This window comes from Martes martes (genome assembly GCF_963455335.1).
Source record: "Martes martes genome assembly, chromosome: 3".
NCBI classification, from domain to species: domain Eukaryota; kingdom Metazoa; phylum Chordata; class Mammalia; order Carnivora; family Mustelidae; genus Martes; species Martes martes.
In genome coordinates this window covers 134,392,550-134,414,639 of record NC_137890.1, presented here as the reverse complement: position 1 = coordinate 134,414,639, position 22,090 = coordinate 134,392,550, and the positions used below count along the sequence as shown (strand labels likewise).

Here is a 22,090-nt window from a genome sequence, read left to right as displayed (position 1 = left end):
AATGTGACATGAATATCGCTGCTTCCATTTTAGTGGAGACAAAAGACAAGTTCACACATAAAATAAGACAATCATTTTAGGTATGGTCAATTTAATAAAGGAAATGCATGGGGTAATGCAGTAATGATTCAGTTACATTATAAAGAGTGGTCCCTTTTGAGAATGTCATTGAGCTGAAACCTGAAACATAAAAATACTGGGAGGAAGGGCATCCAAAGAAGACATAGACTCTGAAGCAAGAACAAACTTGACATATGAGATGAATAGGAGAGATAACTGCTATGTCTGGAGCATAGTGAGCCGGAGGAAAAGTGGTCATAGATGAGGCAGGAGAAATAGGCAAGGAATGGGTCACCTAGGGTCTTGCAGCCTAAAGCCAGGAACACTATCTTCCAAGGAAGAGCTTCCAAGGAAGATCTAAGAACGATCTTCCAAGGAAGCTCTTGGAAGATTACAACGGCAAGGAGGCAATGTGCCTTTTATTTATTTATTTATTTATTTATTTTTTTAAATTTATTTTATGTGTCTTTTATTTAAAGAACAAACTTCCGTTTCTGTGGAGGCGAAAAATCAGCTAGTGAAATGAGAAAAAAGCAGGGGAAATTAGTTAAGAGACCATCTTGGTCCATGTGAGATATGATGGTTTGGAGGAGAGCCTGACTGGAGATAGGAGCTTGGGGTGCCATAGAAGCCCAGGGCGGAGAGAGTTTCAAAAACATCAAAAATGAGATTGCAGTCAATCATTTGAAATGCTGCAGAGCTTAAATATTTGAGAACAGAAAAAGGAATATTGGATTTGACAACTTGGAAGTTGCTAGTGACAGAAGATACATTAGAGGTCATTGAAGAATGAATGGAGGGCTCTGTTTTTGTTTTTATTCAGAATGCCAGATTCAACACTCATTTTCTTCTGGTCCCTTCCAAAATTCCATGAAATGATAATAGAGATAAAACAGAAATTCACAAATTCATAAGGAGAAAGAACAGGAGCAGTTCAATAACAACATTTTGGAGTTTGGAGTTTGAAAAACAAACTCAGTTAGTAGTGAATGTCAACAGAATGAAGAAAGGTTTATCCGAAGCTAGTAGTGGAGCAAGCAGGGCAGTAATCAATCCATTTTGCAGTGCAAGACCATTAAAAAGATCAAGAACTGGTGGAAACAGGTGCCTCTGGAAGTGAGAGAGAAAATAGAGTTGGGAGAGGGGGACCAGTTACGATTCTACCAGTCTGATACCCAAGAAGAAATCTAGAGAGTCATTCACTGGAGAGTGTAAAACAAGAGGGTCTCTAGAACAGGGAATATCAAGCACAGTTGAGGACAGGAGTCTTATATTGAAAGCCTCTCCCAATGGCAGTTAGGTTTATATCCTCCAGAAAAGTGACTGGAAGATTCTTCTCTGTGGAATCAACTAGTTGTTTTGTTTCCCAGTATAAGGGGCGCATCAGGTCACCCTAAAAGACAGACCACAGTCAACAAGTCTTCCCCACACTACAGAAATTTCCAATAAGCATTCAATACTCCTCTGTTAAGCAGTCAAGAATCACCAGACATTTGAGGAAAGTATCTATTGTGAAATGCAGAGAGTAAAACAGGTCAGAGGGAACAGTCCATGCAAATAGTGATAAATTAGATGCAAATAGATACAATTTTAAAAAATCTATCATTAATATTCCTAAAAAGATGAAGGAAAAAATTGCATTCATGGAGTATAACAAAATCTTATGCAAGAAGCCTTCAGAGAGGGGCGCCTGGGTGGCTCAGTGGGTTAAATACTCTGCCTTCGGCTCAGGTCATGATCCCAGGGTCCTGGGATCGAGCCCCGCATCCTCCCCTCTCTCTCTCTGCCTGCCTCTCTGCCTACTTGTGATCTCTGTCTGTCAAATAAATAAATAAATCTTAAAAATAAATAAATAAATAAATAAATAAATAAATCTTAAAAAAAATTAAAAAAGAAGCATTCAGAGAATAAGAACATGCTCATGAGAATTATAAATGGTAGAAATTTAAAAACTTAGTAGAAGGCTTAGAATAATACATCAAGAATAGCTCCTAGAAAATAGAATAGGCAAAGACATGGGATGAAGTGAGCAAAGTGCCCTTCCAAATATATTAGAAGATCAATATATTAGAGGTCTGATATAATAAGATTTCCAGAAAGAAACTAAGAATAGAAAAAGTTAAAATTAAGAAACATTTAGAAAATTCCTCAGAATTGAAAGGCATAATTATGTAAGGAACACAGAAATATGTAAATCAATGTAACACTCACTCTGAAGTTTCAGAACATTGAGGCAAATAGAAGACCTGTGGGTTTTCAGAGAGAAAAAAATAAGATTACTAACAAAGGATCAAACGTCAAAAATGCATCAGATTTTTCAGTACGGGAATTTAGAAGAAAATGGAACAATACTTTCAAACTATCAATTAATGATTTCCAACCAAGAAACCTATCCTCTGGCAACCTATTAATTATGAGGGTAGAATAAAGAAATAACCTATAGATTTACAACCGACAACAGCTAGAAAAGATGGAGGATAATATATCCACGCGGCATGGTCTTCACCGGGCATTTTTGTAGAAAGGACACACCTACTTCAAATCCTCAGTTTGAAGCCCAAGAAGAATGTTAGAAAACAAAAAACAACAGCTCTTAGATAGGAATAAGAAGAAGTATCCATAGATGTCCAGCTTAAGTTAAGGCAAGACAAAGAATAGAACTTTCAGAGATGAGGCTGTTGATACAAGGGAGTTTTCTGATCAAAGAGCCCCAGTAGAAGCTGGCAGAGTAGAAGGTGATAGACAAGGTGGGGGAGTTGACCAAGCTAGGGAAATACACAAAATGTGGGAATTGCCAGAGAACCGTAATGGCAACAAAGGACAACAGAGAGCACTGTTCTACGGTGATGCCTGAAATAATCAGGATGTAAAGCATAATGGAAGTCACTGTGATAGTCTCAAAGAATCCCAGGCATTGGTTCTCTGAGCAGTCTTTCTACTCAAAGTGTGGTTTCACGACCAGCAGCCTCGGCCTCATCTAAGAGCTTATTAGGAACACAGAATTTAAAAAAAAGGAAGAGAAAAAAGAAGTACAGAATCCTAGGTTCTACCCAGATGTAATGAATCAGAATCTGCATTTTAATAAGACCAGTGTGCACAATAAAGTTTGAGAAGCATTTCTCTAGCTATTTACCTCTAAAATACAAGACACTGTTTTTTCTCTTCTCGTTCCTGGCAATGGACTCACTGTAGGCTGAAGGTGTTTCTTTCCAAAATATTGTTGTCAATCATTACTAGACTGCAAACTTCTTAAAGATAAGGACCATTTTGTGTATCGCTAGTCTCTGATGCCTACTACAGTCACAAAAACACCAATGATATTTCCTAAATATTGTTGAATATTGAACAGCAATAGTGATTACATGCATGCAGAAAAAGCTCCCCTCCAATGCAGTCAGACTGATAAATGACTAATAATTTGAAAAATATAGTTAAAATAGAAAGCCATAAGAAGATATGTATCAAATACTTTCAACTTAAAGCACACACATTCATTCCTATTCTTGTATGTATATTGATTTCTTCACAAACATTCTATTGAAAGGCCAAGGCCTTTTGAGTATGAATCAGTTTATGAGAATTACGCAACTTCTTTCCTGCACAAACCACAGTAAAAATGCATTGTCTGAAGATCTTTTGTTTTGCTTTTTTAAAAAGTAAATTGGAAGCAATTTGAGTGCAGAATCTTCTGAGGTATTTGTTTTCTCTTTTAAAGTTCTCATCCACACATAACTTAGCATTTTTTAAAAAATAATTTGACATCTGTTGTTGTCCCAAAGCATCCAACCTTGTTTTCTCAGAAATAACAACTCCTTGTATTTTTGCATTTATATTTTGATGGCTTATGTAGTATTTAATTAAATTGTCTTATAGGAAGGCCAACTACCTGGCAATATAGGGACTTAATACTTCGTCATTATTGGTTTTAAGAATAGGCCATTTTAGTATATTGCTTATTTTCTCTTGTGGCTAGTCACATCCAGTTCTAAGTGAGCCCACCCATCAGGTTAACCCTAGCAGGTATGGCAGCATAATTTACCAATCTAGAGTTCTCAGGACTGAGTCCTCTGGAATGAAGGCAACATGTCAGGTCTTGTGAAGCAATTAGACCATTTGCTATGGTCGCTTGAAATTGAGCAAGAGCTCCACAATTTCATACTTGCGTGTAATCAGATCTCTCAGGTAGATGGCAACTAGACTCCATAAACAGGTTCCTTTTAGCATTGTTTCAAAATTCAGACTTAAAAGATACTACCCATATCCAGAAGTGTAAATCCCTAACGAAATGAGTTTTGTGACACTTGAACACACTCCTAAATCAGGTAAGAAGGACCCTACCTTTGATGCATTTAATACAGCTATAATAAAACCAACTAATCTAAATAGACTTGGGGTTGAATCTTGACATGACAATGCATGCCTAATACACAGATGGCACTCGAATTTTTTTTTAAATATGATTTTTATTTACAAAATATCTTTGAGGATTTGTTTTATGAGATATAATGAACTCTAAGAGCAGTATTTGCTCCTGGATGTTTACTCTAGAGTAACAAACTGAGAAACAGAAATTGTTCATGTGAGTGGACACCAGTGTATATTTCACAATACATATTAGTATTTAGCTGTAGTAATAAAAATATCTTATTAAAGAAATATCACATATGAATAATCTGTCATGTCATGAAATTAAATCATAATGTTACTATGCTATTTCAAAAAAATTTTTAGAGATTTTATTTGAGAGAGCGAGAGAGCCCACAAGTGTTGGGGAGGGATGGGCTAGAGGGAGAAGCAGATTCTTGGTTGAGCAGGGAGCCCGACCTAGGGCTGGATCCCAGGACTCTGAGCCAAAGGCAGACGCTTAACCAACTGGGCCACCCAGGTGCCCCTATGCTATTTCAAAATCATTTGTCTCTCTGCTCCATAAGATCTAAGCTCGAAGACAATATAAGACTCATTCTGCCTACCATAACTTTGGCACATTAGACATATAATAAATATTAGTTGAATTGAAATAAATGTTGGCACTATAATAAATTAAAGAATATAGGTCTTTTTTTTTTTTAAGATCTCATTTATTTATTTGAGAGAGAGAGAGAGAGAGAGAGGGAATGCAAGTGATTTGGGGAGGAGCAGAGGGGAAGGGAGGAGGGGAAAAAATCTTCAGCAGACTCTGCACTGAGTGTGGAGCCTGACACTGGAAGTTAGTGCTGCTCAACCTCAGAACCGGAGATCATGACCCCAAGATTGTGACCAGAGCAGAAACCGAGAGTCAGTCGCCTAACCAACTAAGCCACCCAGGTGCCACAAGTCCCCAAGAATGCAGGTCTTTTAACGCAAGTTCAAAGTTACAAACAATGAGGTGATAGGGCCAATGATTTAAAAATATTTTGTTTTGTACAACTGAGGATCAGCAACATTTAAAATATGAAGCCAATCATACTTTAGTTCTTAAATAAGAATACAAGAGATCTCTATATAAGATGGACCAAAAAGAAAAGTGTTAAATCTATGTAGGCATCACATTTTTAAAAAATTACTCCATCAGATGCTCAAGGAATATCAGAAATTAGTACAAAATTTTCAAAATATCTAACACACAAAATCTCCATTCCCCATCTTTTATGCCATCATCACGAAATATTTGAGTATTCCTTAAGAAATATCTGATGGCTCTACAGTAGGTACTTAAATTAAGTATACAAAATTCATGCTCCCCCCATTTAATAGGAATTATCTATTTTATCCAAAAGAGGAAAGAAATTTAAATAAAAAAGTTAACAACAGTGATAAGGATTCATTTTATTGTGTTTTCCACATAGATTTTTTTGATGAAAAAAATTCTTTACAAAGATGATCTAAATTGAAACAGTAACAAACAAAATTTAGCTTTTAAGTGAGTCAAGTATTCTGCATTTGAAATTCAATTCCACAAACATTCAAGATTAGTGAATTTTGGTAAGGAAAAAGGACTAGCAGAAAGGAAAAAGACATCTTTTCAACAGATAGCACTTTATAGTTTTTTTTTTAAATTTTTAATTGCTTTGGGAAAACACACAGTATAGTTATTTAAGAAATATATTTTAAGCAAGATTTAAGTGCTTTAAGTCAAGTGGACTTCAGACTAAAAAATATTTAAAAATTTGCCAAGATACTGAAGTGTTAAAAATATTCTTACTCATTTAATTTCATGTTTAAGGAAACCTATGACAGATAAGAAAACAAAAGGCAAAAAAAGTTTACCTGCATTTTTATATAATAAATTCTAGATCTATAAAAATTTCCTGGTTTATACACAAAGGCCAATGCTTGACCTTCATTGATCCATTTCTATGTAGTTAAAAAAATACAGTATCAAATCTTTCTCCCTCCCCCCAAAAAACTAGAAGAAATATTTTAAAGTGTGAGTGTGTGAATGTAGCTATGCATATCTTTAAGTGTACAAAACACACAAATATCACTTTACTTAGAAAATTATTTTCATCATACTGTAAACATCTCTTCCCCTACATCTGGGCATTTCAAAATAGTCTTTGGTATTATTAGTTATTGTGCTTTGAAACGGAAACTTAAAAGATTTCTGTAGCAATGCTACATAGACATTTTAAGACATAAATAAGAAAAATGCACTTGGAATAAGTTACAATTAGCTGCTTTTGCATAATTTTCAAAAACTACAGTGTATGCCTAGTCACAGTTTTATGAGAAAGAATATCTCCTTTTCAACTCCTTAATTTTAAGGAACACTTAATCATTTTGGCTAAAAATCCATTTTTGGAGTGGATCTGATGGATTGCATGACACCAAGCTCGGATGCTCTCCATTTGCTGAAAGGCACATTTTTAAGAATGGATTATATAGAAGTTGATCCTAGAATAAAAGGAAACACAACAGACATTAAATTTCAAGACTCATGGTTAACTGAGAAATATGAAAACTACATCATAGTCTCATCGAAGCTAAAGGACACTCACAACCAAATGTACACAGTTCTTGACTTTTAATCTTTTGCAGATCAACCTTGTCTGATAAAATCTTTCTGGTTTCTGGTGTAAACCATATCATTTATGCCACTACTGTTCAATTCACAGGAGGTATTACATAAATAAAGAGATGTATAGAGAGTAAGGTCTGAATCAAGTTTTCAAATAAGAACCATTCCATTGTTATATCCATAAGTGACAAACTCTTTAAAAAATAATGTTATAAAAATCAGTCTTTTAGTATTTTAGTAGGGTACAAAACAATTTTCAGGTAAGGACTGCTATGTTCCAGCTAAGCTTTAATACATATATTTAAAAACAGCAAAGATTTTTTATGTATTCTCTCAATTCTAAATTCATTTAAAAAAGCACAAAAACAGGAGAAATGAATCACTTTAGGGATGAAAAAGATAATGATTTTTTTTTCTCTCCTATGATAAAAAAAAAAAGCGACTGTTGCCAGAAGCATTGTAAGAAACTCTAAAAAGACAAACATGAGCAACTATTATTAATAATTCACAAAAGTGTCAACTGTATAAATCATGCTTTCATTAAGCAACTTGTTCCTACGAGTATTTAATTCATAGAAACATTCTCTCATCACATTGGTAGACAGAAACAATAACAAAGTTAACAAAGAGAAATACTGACGGATCACATTACTATGCTATGTTTCATGCATTTTCCCAGATAAGCAATTCAAGCTAATCAAAATAATTATGGGAAGGGGTGAATTAATTGCACTGAGGTACCTTCTGGATCTCCCATATCTGTTCTCCACTGGCCACTGTTCTGTGACCTTTGTAGGCACACGCTCTCAGCTGAACAAGACCTTGAGCAGCATGAAGACATAATTCCCTCTGGATGTTATGCCGAATTTCATGTTGAGCCGAGTATTCAAAATACTGTGAAAAGAAGAATATTGTTACTGACCTGTATCCTCAGTTGCAAAATAATGGTCCAATAATAAAAATTTTTAAAAATCAGCAACTTACTGAATAATGAAGTCCTGTGTACTCAACAAAATAATACAATAAAAATAGGTGTTAGAAATATGAGTTTTATGACAGAAGATGCTATAACCCCTTCCCAGCCTGTCACCAGCAGGTAGTTACATAACAAGGTACTGTCTCCCTCCCATGTCAGAAACAGGGAAGTAAATCAGGTGGAATGGAGGTTAGCTAGGACAGGTACACCACAGAAAAGGACCTGGAAACTTCTAGTAAGCACACTAACCACCTCTCCTTCCTCTCCACAAGTGTTCCCTCTCTCTTATTCATCTCAATTAATGGCATTTTCACTTACACTAGGAACAATTAAATGAGGTAATCTCTATGTCTCAGTTTCCTTCCCTGTGAAATGGGTGATTTAATAGTTTTCCTGCCTCACAGGGTTATGAGGATAAGAGGGCTAATCTATGTAAAACATTCAGAACAAAAACTGGTACATGGTAAGCTTTTAATTCATCTTAGCTGTTATGACTAGGATTAATGTTTCTCTCTCTCCGTATGTCCAATTTATTAATCGCCCCTTAGCTCTACTGAATTTCCCTCCCAGATGTCACCATCGCACTTTGCTCTGTACCTCACTTCTCTTATTCCAGCACTCGGAATCTCCACTGTAATACTTCCAGCTACCTGCAATTTCTGCAATTTCACTCTGCTGCCAGTTGGTCTTTCATAACACTGATTTGATGCCCTACCTCCTTTCCTCGAGTGAGTCACTACTGCTGCTAAGAGGAAGTTCACACTCCTTAACAAGCACATGAACTCCTCCGTTTTCAATCTTACATCAACCACTGCCTGAACCGTATACCATGTTCTTCTCACACAATTTTACCAATGTAGAGTATATGCATCCATAAGTCTAAGACTGCTTTACTGTGCTCCGCCTGGAATATACTTCCGGATCCTTCTCTGCCTAGCGAATTCCTTTTTTATCCTTGCAAAGCCAATTCAAATGTTACTTTGCTTCTTTAATTTCCCTGAGGTTGTCCTACCGAACTAAATCACACCCTTCTCAGGCTTCCTGTAGTACATCAGAAATAACTTTTATAGCACTCCATTGTAATTGTGCATGTAGCTAGCTGGCTTCACCATAGACCAAAGTCAGGCAGCGTATCTAGTAATAACATCCCTTACAAATCAAATATTCCATAATGTTGACATTCCAAAGATAAAATAAGTGAACATAATGGATTTTCAATAATGAAGTAATTAGTCTTAGCACTAATATTTATTGAGCCCTTCTTATGTGCTAAGCAGGGTTTTTTCTAAACCCTTTACGTGTATTAGAGTAGGCACTCCACAAACATTAGCTGAATTAATCTTGAGTTCCCCTGGTCTTGGCCTCATGCTTAATTTAGCTCCTTCCACAAATATATCCATCACTTTTATAACTGATAGTTCTTCAGATGAAGACACTGAATGAAAATGAGTGTAGATCATGAAAACAGGATTTTGGCTATACTTTTTGAAGAGAGATAAATCTTAGGATCTCAAAGATAGTAGGAAAGTCTGTCCAATATTTTACTTCACATACATCATTATTTTTAAAAAAAAAAATCATTAAAAGGCTAGTTATAAGGAATAGGAAATAGTTGAAGATACTTTGGCAACCAAAAAGAATATGCAATTAGCTACCTGGGAACACTGGAGAAACATAACCTAGAACCAGGACAAATACCCTAGAATAAGAAGCCACAGGAACAAAGCCCAGTGTTACAAAGCCATAATGGCTTACACGGCACTGCACCAGTATATTGATCAATATAGCCACATTATCAACATATTTACTTTTAGTTGGCATATACAAATACTGTTACAATGGAGTTTTATGTTATACAAAGATCATTATCTGGTCAAAACAGTAAAAGGGCACATAAAGAAATGGTCAGGTTAGATGATATCTCAAAATGCTTAGCACTCAAGGAACTAAAATTTGCAAAGCAGTTTAAATGCAGTGCTTGACTGAAAAAAAAAATTTAAAGGAAATAAACTAAAATAAAATCGATGGCTATATTACAGTGCTAGAAATCAGAGTCATTTTCTTAAAATATAAACTGGGAAATAGTATCCTCCTGCTCAAAACCCTCATATGGCTTCTGTCAAACTGAGAATTAAATCCAAGTTCCTAGGGGAGGCCTGCAAAGCCTGCTATGACCAGGCTTCTTATCGATGTCTCTGACCTTGTTTTCCACCCTGTCTTCCCAGACCACTCTGCTGCAGCCACTGGCTTTCTGACTGCTCCACTGACCTGCCCCTGGTTTCTAGCCTTGCACCCCCTCTGCCAGCATCCGCTCCCCTCCTGGAACGCGGCTCCTCTCCAACTCCTTTAGGCCTCTGTTCCAAGGTCGCCTTCTCAGAGAGGTCTTCCTGAACCTCCAAAAACAAACCCCTGTCCCATTCCCCAGGTTCACATTATCCACCTATCCTGCTTCATTTTTCTTTATGCCCCAAATTACTCTTTTTCCCCTTCTCCTTGAAAAACACAAGCTCCACAAGGTAGAGATTTTTCCTTTTTCACTACTGTAGCAGTGCAAGTGACATTATAGACATTATAGACAAATATTTATTGAAAGAATATCTGAACTACTTCTCCATTCCCAATGGAATTTTTAAAAGACAGCCGTTGTATTTATAATTTACAAGTTTTTTTTTTTTTTTTGAAGATTTATTTATTTATTTATTTGACAGAGAGAGAGAGGTCACAAGCAGGCAGAGAGGCAGGCAGAGAGAGGGGGGGGGGGAAGCAGGCTCCCCGCTGAGCAGAGAGCCTGATGCGGGACTCGATCCCAGGACCCTGAGATCATGACCTGAGTTGAAGGCAGAGGCTTAACCCACTGAGCCACCCAGGCACCCTACAAATTATTTTGGAGATAAGACTATACAAACATCTTTATGGCAATGATAAGAGAAAAACATATAAAACAACACATAAGGTATTTTCAACGTTTATGATAAAATAAATGTAATGATAGAGGAAGACTGAGGAAAATCTGTGATTAGATTTTTACAAATGACAAAATACTTCTCATTGTCTAAAAACTTAATTTTAACTAGCACAGTGTTATTTCCAAAAGAATCCAATTATTTATATAATTATTTTTCTTCTAATATATAGAAGGAAAATTTAAAATATGTATATATATAAATGTATTTATATATGTATTCATAACTGTATTTACACATATACATATTTTATTTTATTTTTAAAAATATTTTATTTTTATTTATTTGACAGAGAGAGATCACAAGTAGGCAGAGAGGCAGGCAGAGAGAGAGGGGGAAGCAGGCTCCTTGCTGAGCAGAGAGCCTGATGCGGGGCTCAATCTCAGGACCCTGAGATCATGACCTGAGCCAAAGGCAGAGGCTTAACCCACTGAGCCACCCAGGTGCTCCTGTATATACATATTTTAAATTTTCCTATATATATACACATATACACATGTGTAGATATATATGTATCTAGATATATAGATACATATGCTTGTGTGGGTATCTGTGTATGTGTATTTCCATCCCATTTCAGAATTACAGCTTAATCATCCAGCAATGGATCCTGTTCACTAGCTATGGCTTCTGGGCCTCTGTGCCACCTACCCTTGGTAGACTGGTTCATTTGGATGAGTAGGGATTGGAACTAAATTTAGCTGAGGCTAATGAGTAAGAAGAAACATGGAAGAGGATAGACCAGGAGATAAATGGACTCTTCTTAAAACCGACATCACTAAAGTTCCATCCTACTAAAATAGGACATCATGAGTACTTAATATTGTAAAAATCGTCCACACACATCTTGGACTCCCTCCCAAAATACCTGCAATTCACAGAAAAAAAAAAAGACATACCAGCTCCTCTCCTTTGTAACCCCCTCTTCATACTCTTCTCTCTTCTCATCCTGTTCTCATTCCAACCAGCTACCTCACTAACTTCAATGCACCTTCCAAAAAATGTTTTCAAATGTCTTCTCTCCAAGGAAAATGTATGGGCACCCAGTCTAATTCATTCAGATGCCCTCCTTCATACTCTTGAAGCGCTCTGAAGGCTTTATTCCAGACCTTCCCATGCTGACTGTGACCACTGGCTGTGAAAGGTAGATTTCCTGAAGGAGTTAGAATCTAAATTGCTTGAACCCAGCAGAATATCCGTCTGGCACGCAGGGGTTACTCAGCGAATTTGTTGAATGAACAAATGAGAGGGTCCAATCTTTCCAGGAGTAAACTTTTAAAAGGCAAGGCAAGGAAGCTAAATACTAGAAATGTTATTTTTGTAAGTTCTGTACCCATGGCAGGCCAAATACTCACACGTAACATTTGAGCAGGTATACCAGTGAAGGGTAATCAAGAACATGCCCTTATTCAACAACATATTGAAACAATATCATGACCCACAAAGATAACTTCTAATACTACTCTTTTGGTATTTACACTTAATACAATTTGCTATTGAATGCAGTTAAGTAAATATAGCCTTTACGTATAGTTTTGCAAAATTGCCTTGCCAGTAGTCCCCCAACATCAAAGATCCACATAGAAGATCCTGTTTTTAAATTTCAAATGGCTTTATCCTATTATTTTTTCATTTGCCTTTCTACTGAGTAAGTGAGCCACTTCAAATTGTTTTCAGAACCAGACTGAGAGTCAAAATCAAGCACCCAGCAACTTAAATATTAATTGCCAAACTTAACCTAAAACATTTTAAACACCTGTTTACCCAAATACAAAGGTGATCTGGGACTTCTGACAACCTACTCGTGTTTGCGTCAGTGAGAAGGGAGGACTTTTAGTTCAGGGCTCACCTGGTTTCCCCCGAGTCCATGACACGTGTACAAAATTAATGGTTTGCCTCCTTGATTATTTTCTCCAACATCCAGACACAGAGGCTGACCAACGCTTTTAATCTAAAGGAAAATTTTCAAGTTATAAAAAAAAATGTAATCTATGTGGTTGATACATATTTTTTTCAATTCATTTCAGGAAGCAGTATTAATAAATAGTACATGTAAAATCTCAAAAGCCATAAGCCAGAAAGTATGTCAGAAATTTTCCCTGGACCACATAAATGTTTGTGGCAAGGCATATATACCAAGCAAAAAGGAGCTGGAAAATACTCACATATCCAGATATAACAGGATTAAGGTCTGGCACATATGCTTCTGGATAAATAGTGTTCAGGTACCATGTAAAATTTTTACATTGAAGGCGGTGTTTTATTTCAAATCTCTTTGAAAGATCACCAAACGATTTCTGGAGAAAGATGAGAAGTAAAACGAATGCTTAATCAAAACAGCACTAGTAGAAGAGTTCAAATGTTTTGTATTATATTTGGGCCTTAAAAAAAAAAATTCTGGCCAAAATGCAAGATGCACTTTAACTGAATTCACTGTTTATTCAGGCAAATAAGTACGCTTCCCTGCTTGTTTCTTCCTTGAAAGAGAACCAAGTTACCAGCGCGGGTGGTGACATAATGCTATTTTATTCTTTCTTTGTGCTACCAAACCTCCCTCACTGGGGCAAAGATCTCTAGAGAAATGGTAGTTGGAGAATCCAAAATTGATTCTGATTTTACACCCAAGAATGATCTGTGAAGTGAGGTGTGAGGAAGCAGGTATAAAGAAACAGTTGCTAGGGCACCTGGGTGGCTCAGTCAGCTAAGCACAACTTTTTTTTTTTTTTTAAAGATTTTATTTACTTACTTGACAGAGAGAGAGATAACAAAGGCGGGGTGGGGGGCACAGAGAAGGCTCCCCGCTAAGCAGAGAGCCCGATGCGTGGCTCGATCCCAGGACCCCGAGATCATGACCTGAGCTGAAGGCAGAGGCTTAACCCACTGAGCCACCCAGGCACCCCTAAGCATGACTCTTGATTTTAGCTCAGGTCATGATCTCAGGGTCGTGGGATCAAGTTCCACCTTGGGACTGAAGTTGTCAGAGAAAATATTTACCTTAATTGAAATGATGAGCTTAAGTATTTAAACTACTTACATATTTTATATATATTCTCCCTCTCCCTCTGTCCCTGGCCTCCCCCACTCTCTCTCTTTCTCAAAAAAGTTAAATAAAGAAATAAAGAGACGGTTGCCAATACAGTCTAATTTTTTATCTCTTCCCTAGTCAAGACTACAAAAGACAACACAGTTGGGCATAAGTTTTTCCTAGTTTTAAGAGTGTCACTTACACCTTAACAATAACAATGTATTAGCAGAAAAAGGCAAGTTTTTAATCAATTGCATTTTATTTTCCTTTATTTTGAAAAGACTAAGAAAAAAAATTTTTTAGAGAACACTATTAAACTGAAAAGGTATTGGGTCTATAGGCAAAATTTTAAAGAAAAATTATATTTGGTACCTAAATAGATGAAAAGTTTAAACACTCGAGCTCACTATTTCAGTTAAGGTAAATATTTTCTCTGCCAACACCAATGTCTTCAATCCAGGGGTTTTAGCAAAAAGTGTAAAACTCTAAAGGACTTCTGGCTAACTTACATATTTTATAACAAGATCCATTTGCCCTGTGGTAAAAACAAGGGTTTACCGGCTCGCTTGCCCCTTTGTGGGTGACAAGGGAGTGAGTGTAAGCTGCAGTCAGCGCACACCTGCCTGCTCAGCCACGTACCCGTGTGCAGTACACAGTCTGCCCAATTTGTTCTGGTGGCCTTGGATAAAAAGATAGCGAGCTAAGCCACTAGTGCTCTGACTTTGCATCTTACTAACATGTTGCAGGGAGATACTGGAGACCAAAGAAAAGCGGAAAGAGGTAACCAGACCTTTTGTTGTAACAGTCATAATGTTGACACCCTTTAATCTCAATATATACCCCCTGCAAATCAGCACTTTTCTTCCAAAGGGTTGGGGGCCATCCACTGAGGCACACTCCTAAAATGTCTAGTTCATTTACCACAACCAATACTGAACCGGTTGGACCTCAGGGCCAGTGTATTAAGCATCACAATTCTGCAGAGCTTTTATCCATGACAGGTCAGTAACAACAGTGCCATACATTTGTGAACACTTACTTCTTTATTTCGTAACTACTCTGGGAGACATGCAAGTATGTCATCTCTCAAGATGGAGAAGCAGAGAGAAGAAGGTTGGCTGAGCATACACCCCATGCTGGGCCAACTTCTCAACCACCGTTTGAAGTGTCATCCCATTCTACATCTCAAAGGGGCTTTGCCAGGGTAAACCCTTCCAGCAAGCAGTGGAACTAGAACTTGGGAAAAAAAAAAAAAAAAGGCTTGGGGCGCCTGGGTGGCTCAGTTGGTTAGGTGTCTGTCTTTGGCTCAGGTCATGATTGTGAGGGTCTGGGGATCAAGCCCTGCATTGGGCTCCCTGCTCAGCAGGGAGTCTGCTTCTCCCTCTGCCTCTGCCTCTCCCCTCTGCTCATGCTCATGCTCTCTCTCTATCCTCTCTCAAACAAATAAATAAAATCTTAAAAAAAAATTTTTTTTAAAAGCCTTGATATTCCTGGTTTATTCTCCTGCCACATTTTGACACTGTCTCCATCCCCAGTTCAAAAAGCCACTTAGCACCTTTCTTTGGGTGTTAATCGCATCACCTCAAACCAGTTACAAGTAGTTCCACTGAATCTTACTTTTCTTTGAGGAATATCCTGAACCAAGGCAGTTACAAAAACTAAGTATCTTCCATATTTAAAGAGTAACATCAAGTGGAATGCCTAAATTTTTAAAAAAGCCGTTTACTTCATTTTTTCCTTAAAAAGAGAAAAAACTGGCATCAATAAGTTATATATTTTGAGTTTAAAAACCAACTCCAGAAATAATTTTTTACAATGTTTTATACTTGAACTGACTCAAGTAAGTAAAAGAATATGAGAACTTGGTGTGGATTTTTATCATGGTTTAATTATTTAGCTCTAACTTACTTGTTTAACAATTTTTGCTGCATCTGTGTTTCTCCTATAAAATATTTCCTTGTATTCATCCATCCAGACTTCTGCAAGGCGAACTTGGTTGCGAGCAATCACCTGAGTGCCTTTTGGAAAGGTATGAGGGCTTTTGCTGCGAAAAACATGTCCAACAACAGAGCAAGGCATAATCTCCAACTGCCCACCACATTGCCATACCTGATAATTAATGATATTTGTTTAATTTACAGTATATTTACAAAACCAAGTGTTGCTTTTAAATTCATCTTTAAGGTACTAATAAAAACAAAATATAGAAAAAAAATTTATTAAAACTATAAATAGTCTCTGTTCCTGGCCAGTTCAACTTAAATTCTTAAATATAAAAAAAAAATTTTATGAAATGGTACAAAAACTAAATACAACAAGGACATATTTTCAGAAAGTAATTTAACAAAATAGTGATTTCAGATCCTTCATAAAAACCAAACCCTACATTTCCTTTTTTGCAAACACTTATGCCAGCACTCTAATATATACCAAAGACCAAAGGCTCTTTTGTATTTGACTTCTATCTTCTTATATAAGATACATGGCCAGTTCACCTGAAACAAAGATTCTCTCTTCTATGGCAGGAACTAGCAGTCTCGGAGTAATGGACCCAGACTACATTTACCCCTTGCATATTCAATTTTGTAATTAAGAAAATAATTCCAGATAATACCCAAGTACAATCTTATGAAGTAGTTGGTCATTGTTTTAAAAAACTCATACCTATTTAGAGATAGTGGGTCAAAAAATTTATTTGGGAAATTATTAAATCAATACCTACTCACTTAAATACCTTGGCAATCAGTTCTGCCATAGTCTCTAAGCAAAAATCCTAAAATGAAGACATGTTTAATAGTCTGTGCTAGTATTAGGGCAAGAGGTCATGTTCTCTTTTAAACAAATGAGAAAACTCAGTGGTATTTTTAATTCAACAAATTGTGCCTGAAATCTAACATGTGCTAGGGGTTGGGAATACTTAAGTGAATAAAGAAAGGCCCTTCCCTTGAGCAGCTCAAATTTGGCTAAGATCATCATGGCCGTTCTGTGTTGGAGCCAGAGCTAAAACTTAAATCTTCTAGTCCTAGTTCAGTTCTTTTCCTACTACATTCCAGCCTAATAGATGAAAAATGAATGATAGAGTCATTGCAGAAAATGAACTCATGAAATCAAATAAGTATATTGGAGACCATCCAAAGTTTTTGTTTTGTTTCTCATATTAACTTTCAATATGCATAGGAAAAAAGGAGCTCATTTAATGCAAAGAGTTAATGTCTTTTTAAAATTATACATAAATGTTTTTCCATTCTGACTCCCTTGATAATCAACCCATTTCCTGAAGCACTAGATTGAATTATATTTATCTTGGCTGGAATTCAGTAGCTACAAGTGCATTAATTGGTGCTATTGGCTGGACACAGGCGTTTAACTGATTCCTCTTGTTACATTGGCAGCAACAAGTAAATATATTAAGTTACATTTTAAGAGAAATACCCTTATTCTAAAATTTTTAGCAATTAAATTTTAGAAAGCACAAAAAGTAAAGACCGCACACATCTATGACAATCCGTATCAGCCAGTTAGGATGAAATGTGTTATTTTATTGTTTAATATGTACTATATTTATAAACTTACTCTGAAAGACATTTCTATATTTTCACCGCCCCAGATTTCCATTTCTTCATCGTAAGTTCCAATATATTCAAAATATTCTTTTGATATGGAAAAAAGGCCTCCTGCAAAAGTGGGTGTTCTGAAAAATAATCCATTGTCAAACTTTGTTAAAAAAAATTAAATAAGAAAAAAGAACTTACTTAAAGAGCCAACTGAAATAAATTCCCCCCAAATTTAAAGAGAGATCACAATTTCAGAGGTTTTACATAGATTAATGAAAACGAAAAATGCTATCTTCAGAGTCAAGTTTTGCGGGGGCACAGGGAAGTAGTTTAAATATCCTCTCCCAGCAGAATAAAATTATGAAGTGTCTTCTAACCAAGCCTTACGATTCTGAAGTAATGATTATGAGGAAGACGAAAGACCTCACATACTTCTAATTCCAACTTGGTAATATCATGCGTAAATAAGTATATATATATACATAAATGGCTTTTTTTATTCCCTACATAGAATGTGTGTGTTCTTTATTTTGTTAGTGTGAATGACCTTGGAGGCAAAAACCGTAAAAAGCAAAGAGTGAATACGTATTTAAGTAACTGAACTGCATATACAACTTTGAGAGCAATCATCTTACCTAATTGGGTAGGTTTCATCTTTCCTTCTTTGCTTCTCATGATCAGGAAGTGATTCCCAGCCAAATGAAAGACTCCAGTCAAAGTTTCCACGGTTGTGATTACTTCCATAAGGAGAAGGTTTGTTGAATTCAAACGTGTTTAGATCTATGGATGCAATATCCGGACTCACCACGGCCGTGTAGTTCTCAGCGATTCTGGCCAACAAAGGTTCTAACCAGCCATAGAAACACTCACCTGGAAGGGACACAATTCTAATCAAGCCAATGAAAACACTGAGGGTTTTCTATTTTGTTTTTTGAAGACAGTTTAGAGAAACAAATAATAGTCAATTGTATTTTGAGCATTGAACATTGAGGAGATTTCTTTTTTCTTTTTCTTTTTTAGATTTTTTATTTATTTGACAGAGAGAGATCACAAGTAGGCAGAGAGGCAGGCAGAGAGAGAGGAGGAAGCAGGCTCCCTGCTGAGCAGAGAGCCAGATGTGGGGCTCTATCCTAGGACCCTGAGACCATGATCCGAAAGGAAGGCAGAGGCTTAACCCAGTGAGCCACCCAGGCACCCCAAGGAGATTTCTTAAAGGTTTCTTGTGATGAGATGAGGGTAGAGTGAAAAAGGTAAAGCAAGATTCAGCATAATTAGGAAAGTTTATTTATAGGAGATGATTTTTCTTTTTCTTTTTTTTTTTTTTATCTTAGTGAGGAGGTAAAATGACACTGGAGTATTTAAGTTTCAGATCTGTGTTTCCCTCTGAAATGGGCATGAGTCAAAGGTAACTATTTGCTGATTCGTGCCACCTAACCCTGTAAATGTTCTGATTTACTTAAACTTGTCTCCCTAAGTAAGGTATAGTAATCAAAATCCTCATTTCTCTATCTTAGCCTTAGGAGAAAATAAGTCAAGGAGTCAGAATATTTTGATTTTAGCAATTAGAGAAGGACCATTCAAACCTGCCCCAGCCCTAATGGAAAGTGGGGACAAAAGAATGCTATAAAAAAGTCTGGGCCCTGGTTGTGGGCCAGGCTCACTTAACACACAGAATTCAGGAGAGTCAGTCCTATCCGGGTGTCCCCATCAGGAGAGTTTGGCAGTTATTAGGAGGACCACTTGGCATCAAGGAGATACATCAGATACATTTGCCTGAGAGGAAGAATGCCCAGTCTGACATAATTGTAATTTTGGACCATAAGAGGCAATATTGGAGAATGAACCATTTCCTTTTTTAAAACACTTCTCTTGGATTACCTTCAGACCTCTCTGTTCATTTAAGAACCAGGTATTAAGAGAGTACTGGATTTGAGAGCTCTAAAGAGACTCAGCAAATCCAAAAGCCCTCTGTAACAACTAGCGTATAACCAAAACCATTTGCCAGGTCAAACATAATCAAAGGGCTAGCCAACTCAATTCAAAACTAAATACTCATACAAAGAGCATAACCCACTAAACTTACAGCTGGGGGACTAACTGACATTTTAGTAATTCCTAACATGCACTTTAAATATGGAATCTAAAAATGCTATATGCTATATATTTTATTTAAAATCATTGACACTGGAGAACAAAACCATTAAAAATAAAGGGGAAAGAAACAGTAGCAATAAGATAAAAACTGATAATATTCATTAAAAAATGCCAGAAGAAGTTGGAAGAGGGTACCCTTAGTGTAGCACAAGAGAAGTGTGCAAATCTTTGAAAAAAGAACTAAAATACAGAAATTGAAAGTATCAGGACCAGAACAAAGTTTAAAGATAGAATTCATTGCACTTAAAACTTTCATTCATTTTAAACTGAAGAATCAAGAACAATAAGGAAAAACATTTTTTTTTTTTTCTGACAGAATGTGCATCTGAAAAAAATGCCCAGGCAAGGATAACTTGCCAGGGAAGTTGGTCACTGAAGGATACTGGAGTTGAGAAGCCCAAAACACAGAGGAGGTAAGAACTCCATGTAAGTTAAAGTAGGTTCCTACCCAGAGCTGTAATCTGCTTCAGACATCATTGCTATAATCACCAGTTGAAAATGATGTTAAAGAAAATACAATTAGTCACCTAAAGAAAAGTCTTCCTCACTTTTTAAATCATATGGAAGCAGAAGGAAAATGTTACAACTATGTCTATACATACATACTTACAGTGAGCATCTAAAAATGTGAGCGTTTCAGCTGTTGCAACTGTTGCTCCTAGCAACCTTGCAGTGATCAGACCTTTTCTCTCTCTTTGTCTGACTATTTTTACTATTGAAAATTGTTTTATATATTCTTCTAGTTTATCATGCAAGTACTCTGTAAGGGAAAAAAATCAGGATTAATTCTTCCTAAGTTTATATTCATACATAACATATGAAAGCTAAGAAACCACAGAGCAATGGTATCTCTACATTCATCATCTCAACAGTTGCACACATTCTTCCATTAAGATGAAAATTGCATCTTTAGCTCTTTAATGAAAAAAATAGCCATATACACAAATCTTAACTTCTGAACTACTATAACACAAAATGTTATAACACAGACTTATCCTGTACATGCAATATCAATAAATATATTTGGGGGGAAGCAGAGACTTCAAATGGAGTAGATCTCAGGAGTTAAAAAGACCCCAGTTCATTTAGGGGTCTAAGAACATTAGTTAAGGGAGTGAGGGAAACTGAATTTGGCCAAAAACATATTTGACACTTTTTAAAACTGGGATTTAAATCTGGAAATTTCAAGAAAAATGACAAGTATCAAAGGATTCTCTGATACTTAGTGATCAAAATAATTTAAAACCAAAACATTAAGAAAAATGGCAAATAGGAAAGTCCAAGGTTTAACAGTTGGAAATATTTTTACAAAGAGTCAGCATAAAATTTTTTGAAAGCTCTGGAGTCCCCTGACACAAAATCTTTTTTTCCAGTAAAAATATGACAGAATAAATGATCATGTAAGTGAGGAATGAAGCTAAAACAGGCTAAATCTTATTAATGGGTATATAATTTAAGATACTCAACATTCCAATTTGGATAAGAGACATGAGAAGCAAGAGTTAAAACAGTAGGTAAAAGAAAACACATTAATCATGTTAGTCAGGTGTTGCTCATATCTTGAAACAACTTCATAAGTCTGCTTTTTCACCATTAAATTCATAATTCTTTGTTGAGTATACAATATAGTTCCTCAGGTAGCCTTCTTAGGCCCATACTATAGCCTCAGAAAGATCTTGGAATGCTGAGAACATCAATCAATGTCCTAGGGTAGGGGCACCTGGGTGGCTCAGTCTTTAACCATCTGCCTTCGGCTCAAGTCATGATCCCAGGGCCCTGAGTTGGAGCCCGCATTGGGCTCCCTGCTCAGCAGGAAGCTGGCTTCTCTCTCTCCTCCTCCCCCTGCTTGTGTTCCCTCTCTCCCTGTGTGTCTCTCTGTCAAATAAATACATTTTTAAAATTTTTTTCAAAAATGTCCTAGGGTAGATGCTTGCTTCTGCCAGATTTCAGAAGCATAAATGATAGATGACTTTATCTGTGATTATGTATGTTTTCTTCCTATTCTTCAGTGGTACAGATAAATGAGTTGCTTATTCAAAGCCTAAACATTTATAAAGGAGGTGAGAGCCCAGGAACAACTTCTGTAGAAAATAAGTCTAAACACTGTTGCCACAGAGTAAGAGACTAAATTTTTAACCATCTTCTAAGTACCTCAGAATTAATTCTCTGAAAGACAAGCAGGATTGTAATTTGTCTTAAAATATAAATCATGGATTTTCCTGTTTTAACCACAGACTTGACTTGTAAAATAGAAACTTATATAAAAACATTTCAAAGGCCTTAATGGAGATTGATTTTTTTTAATGGAGTCACTACAGATTTCTTTAGTGAACTGTCCCACTGTTTGATTTGTTAAGGCAT

At 36.4% G+C, this 22,090-nt stretch overlaps 1 protein-coding gene across 1 annotated transcript in view; it reads right to left on the bottom strand.

Annotated features, from left to right (window-relative positions):
- Positions 1 to 5,842: 5,842 nt before the first annotated feature.
- The window catches only part of GALNT3 (polypeptide N-acetylgalactosaminyltransferase 3), a 51,904-nt gene continuing 35,656 nt past the window's right edge, over positions 5,843 to 22,090 (bottom strand). Inside the window, exons 4-11 of the mRNA XM_080799579.1 lie at positions 20,340 to 20,489; positions 18,211 to 18,445; positions 17,595 to 17,712; positions 15,930 to 16,130; positions 13,162 to 13,293; positions 12,846 to 12,947; positions 7,799 to 7,951; positions 5,843 to 6,933 (exon numbers count right to left, since the gene is read on the bottom strand). Coding sequence (XP_080655705.1) covers positions 6,811 to 6,933; positions 7,799 to 7,951; positions 12,846 to 12,947; positions 13,162 to 13,293; positions 15,930 to 16,130; positions 17,595 to 17,712; positions 18,211 to 18,445; positions 20,340 to 20,489 — 1,214 coding nt within the window. The 3' untranslated portion in view covers positions 5,843 to 6,810. The remainder of the gene's footprint in view (positions 6,934 to 7,798; positions 7,952 to 12,845; positions 12,948 to 13,161; positions 13,294 to 15,929; positions 16,131 to 17,594; positions 17,713 to 18,210; positions 18,446 to 20,339; positions 20,490 to 22,090) is intronic.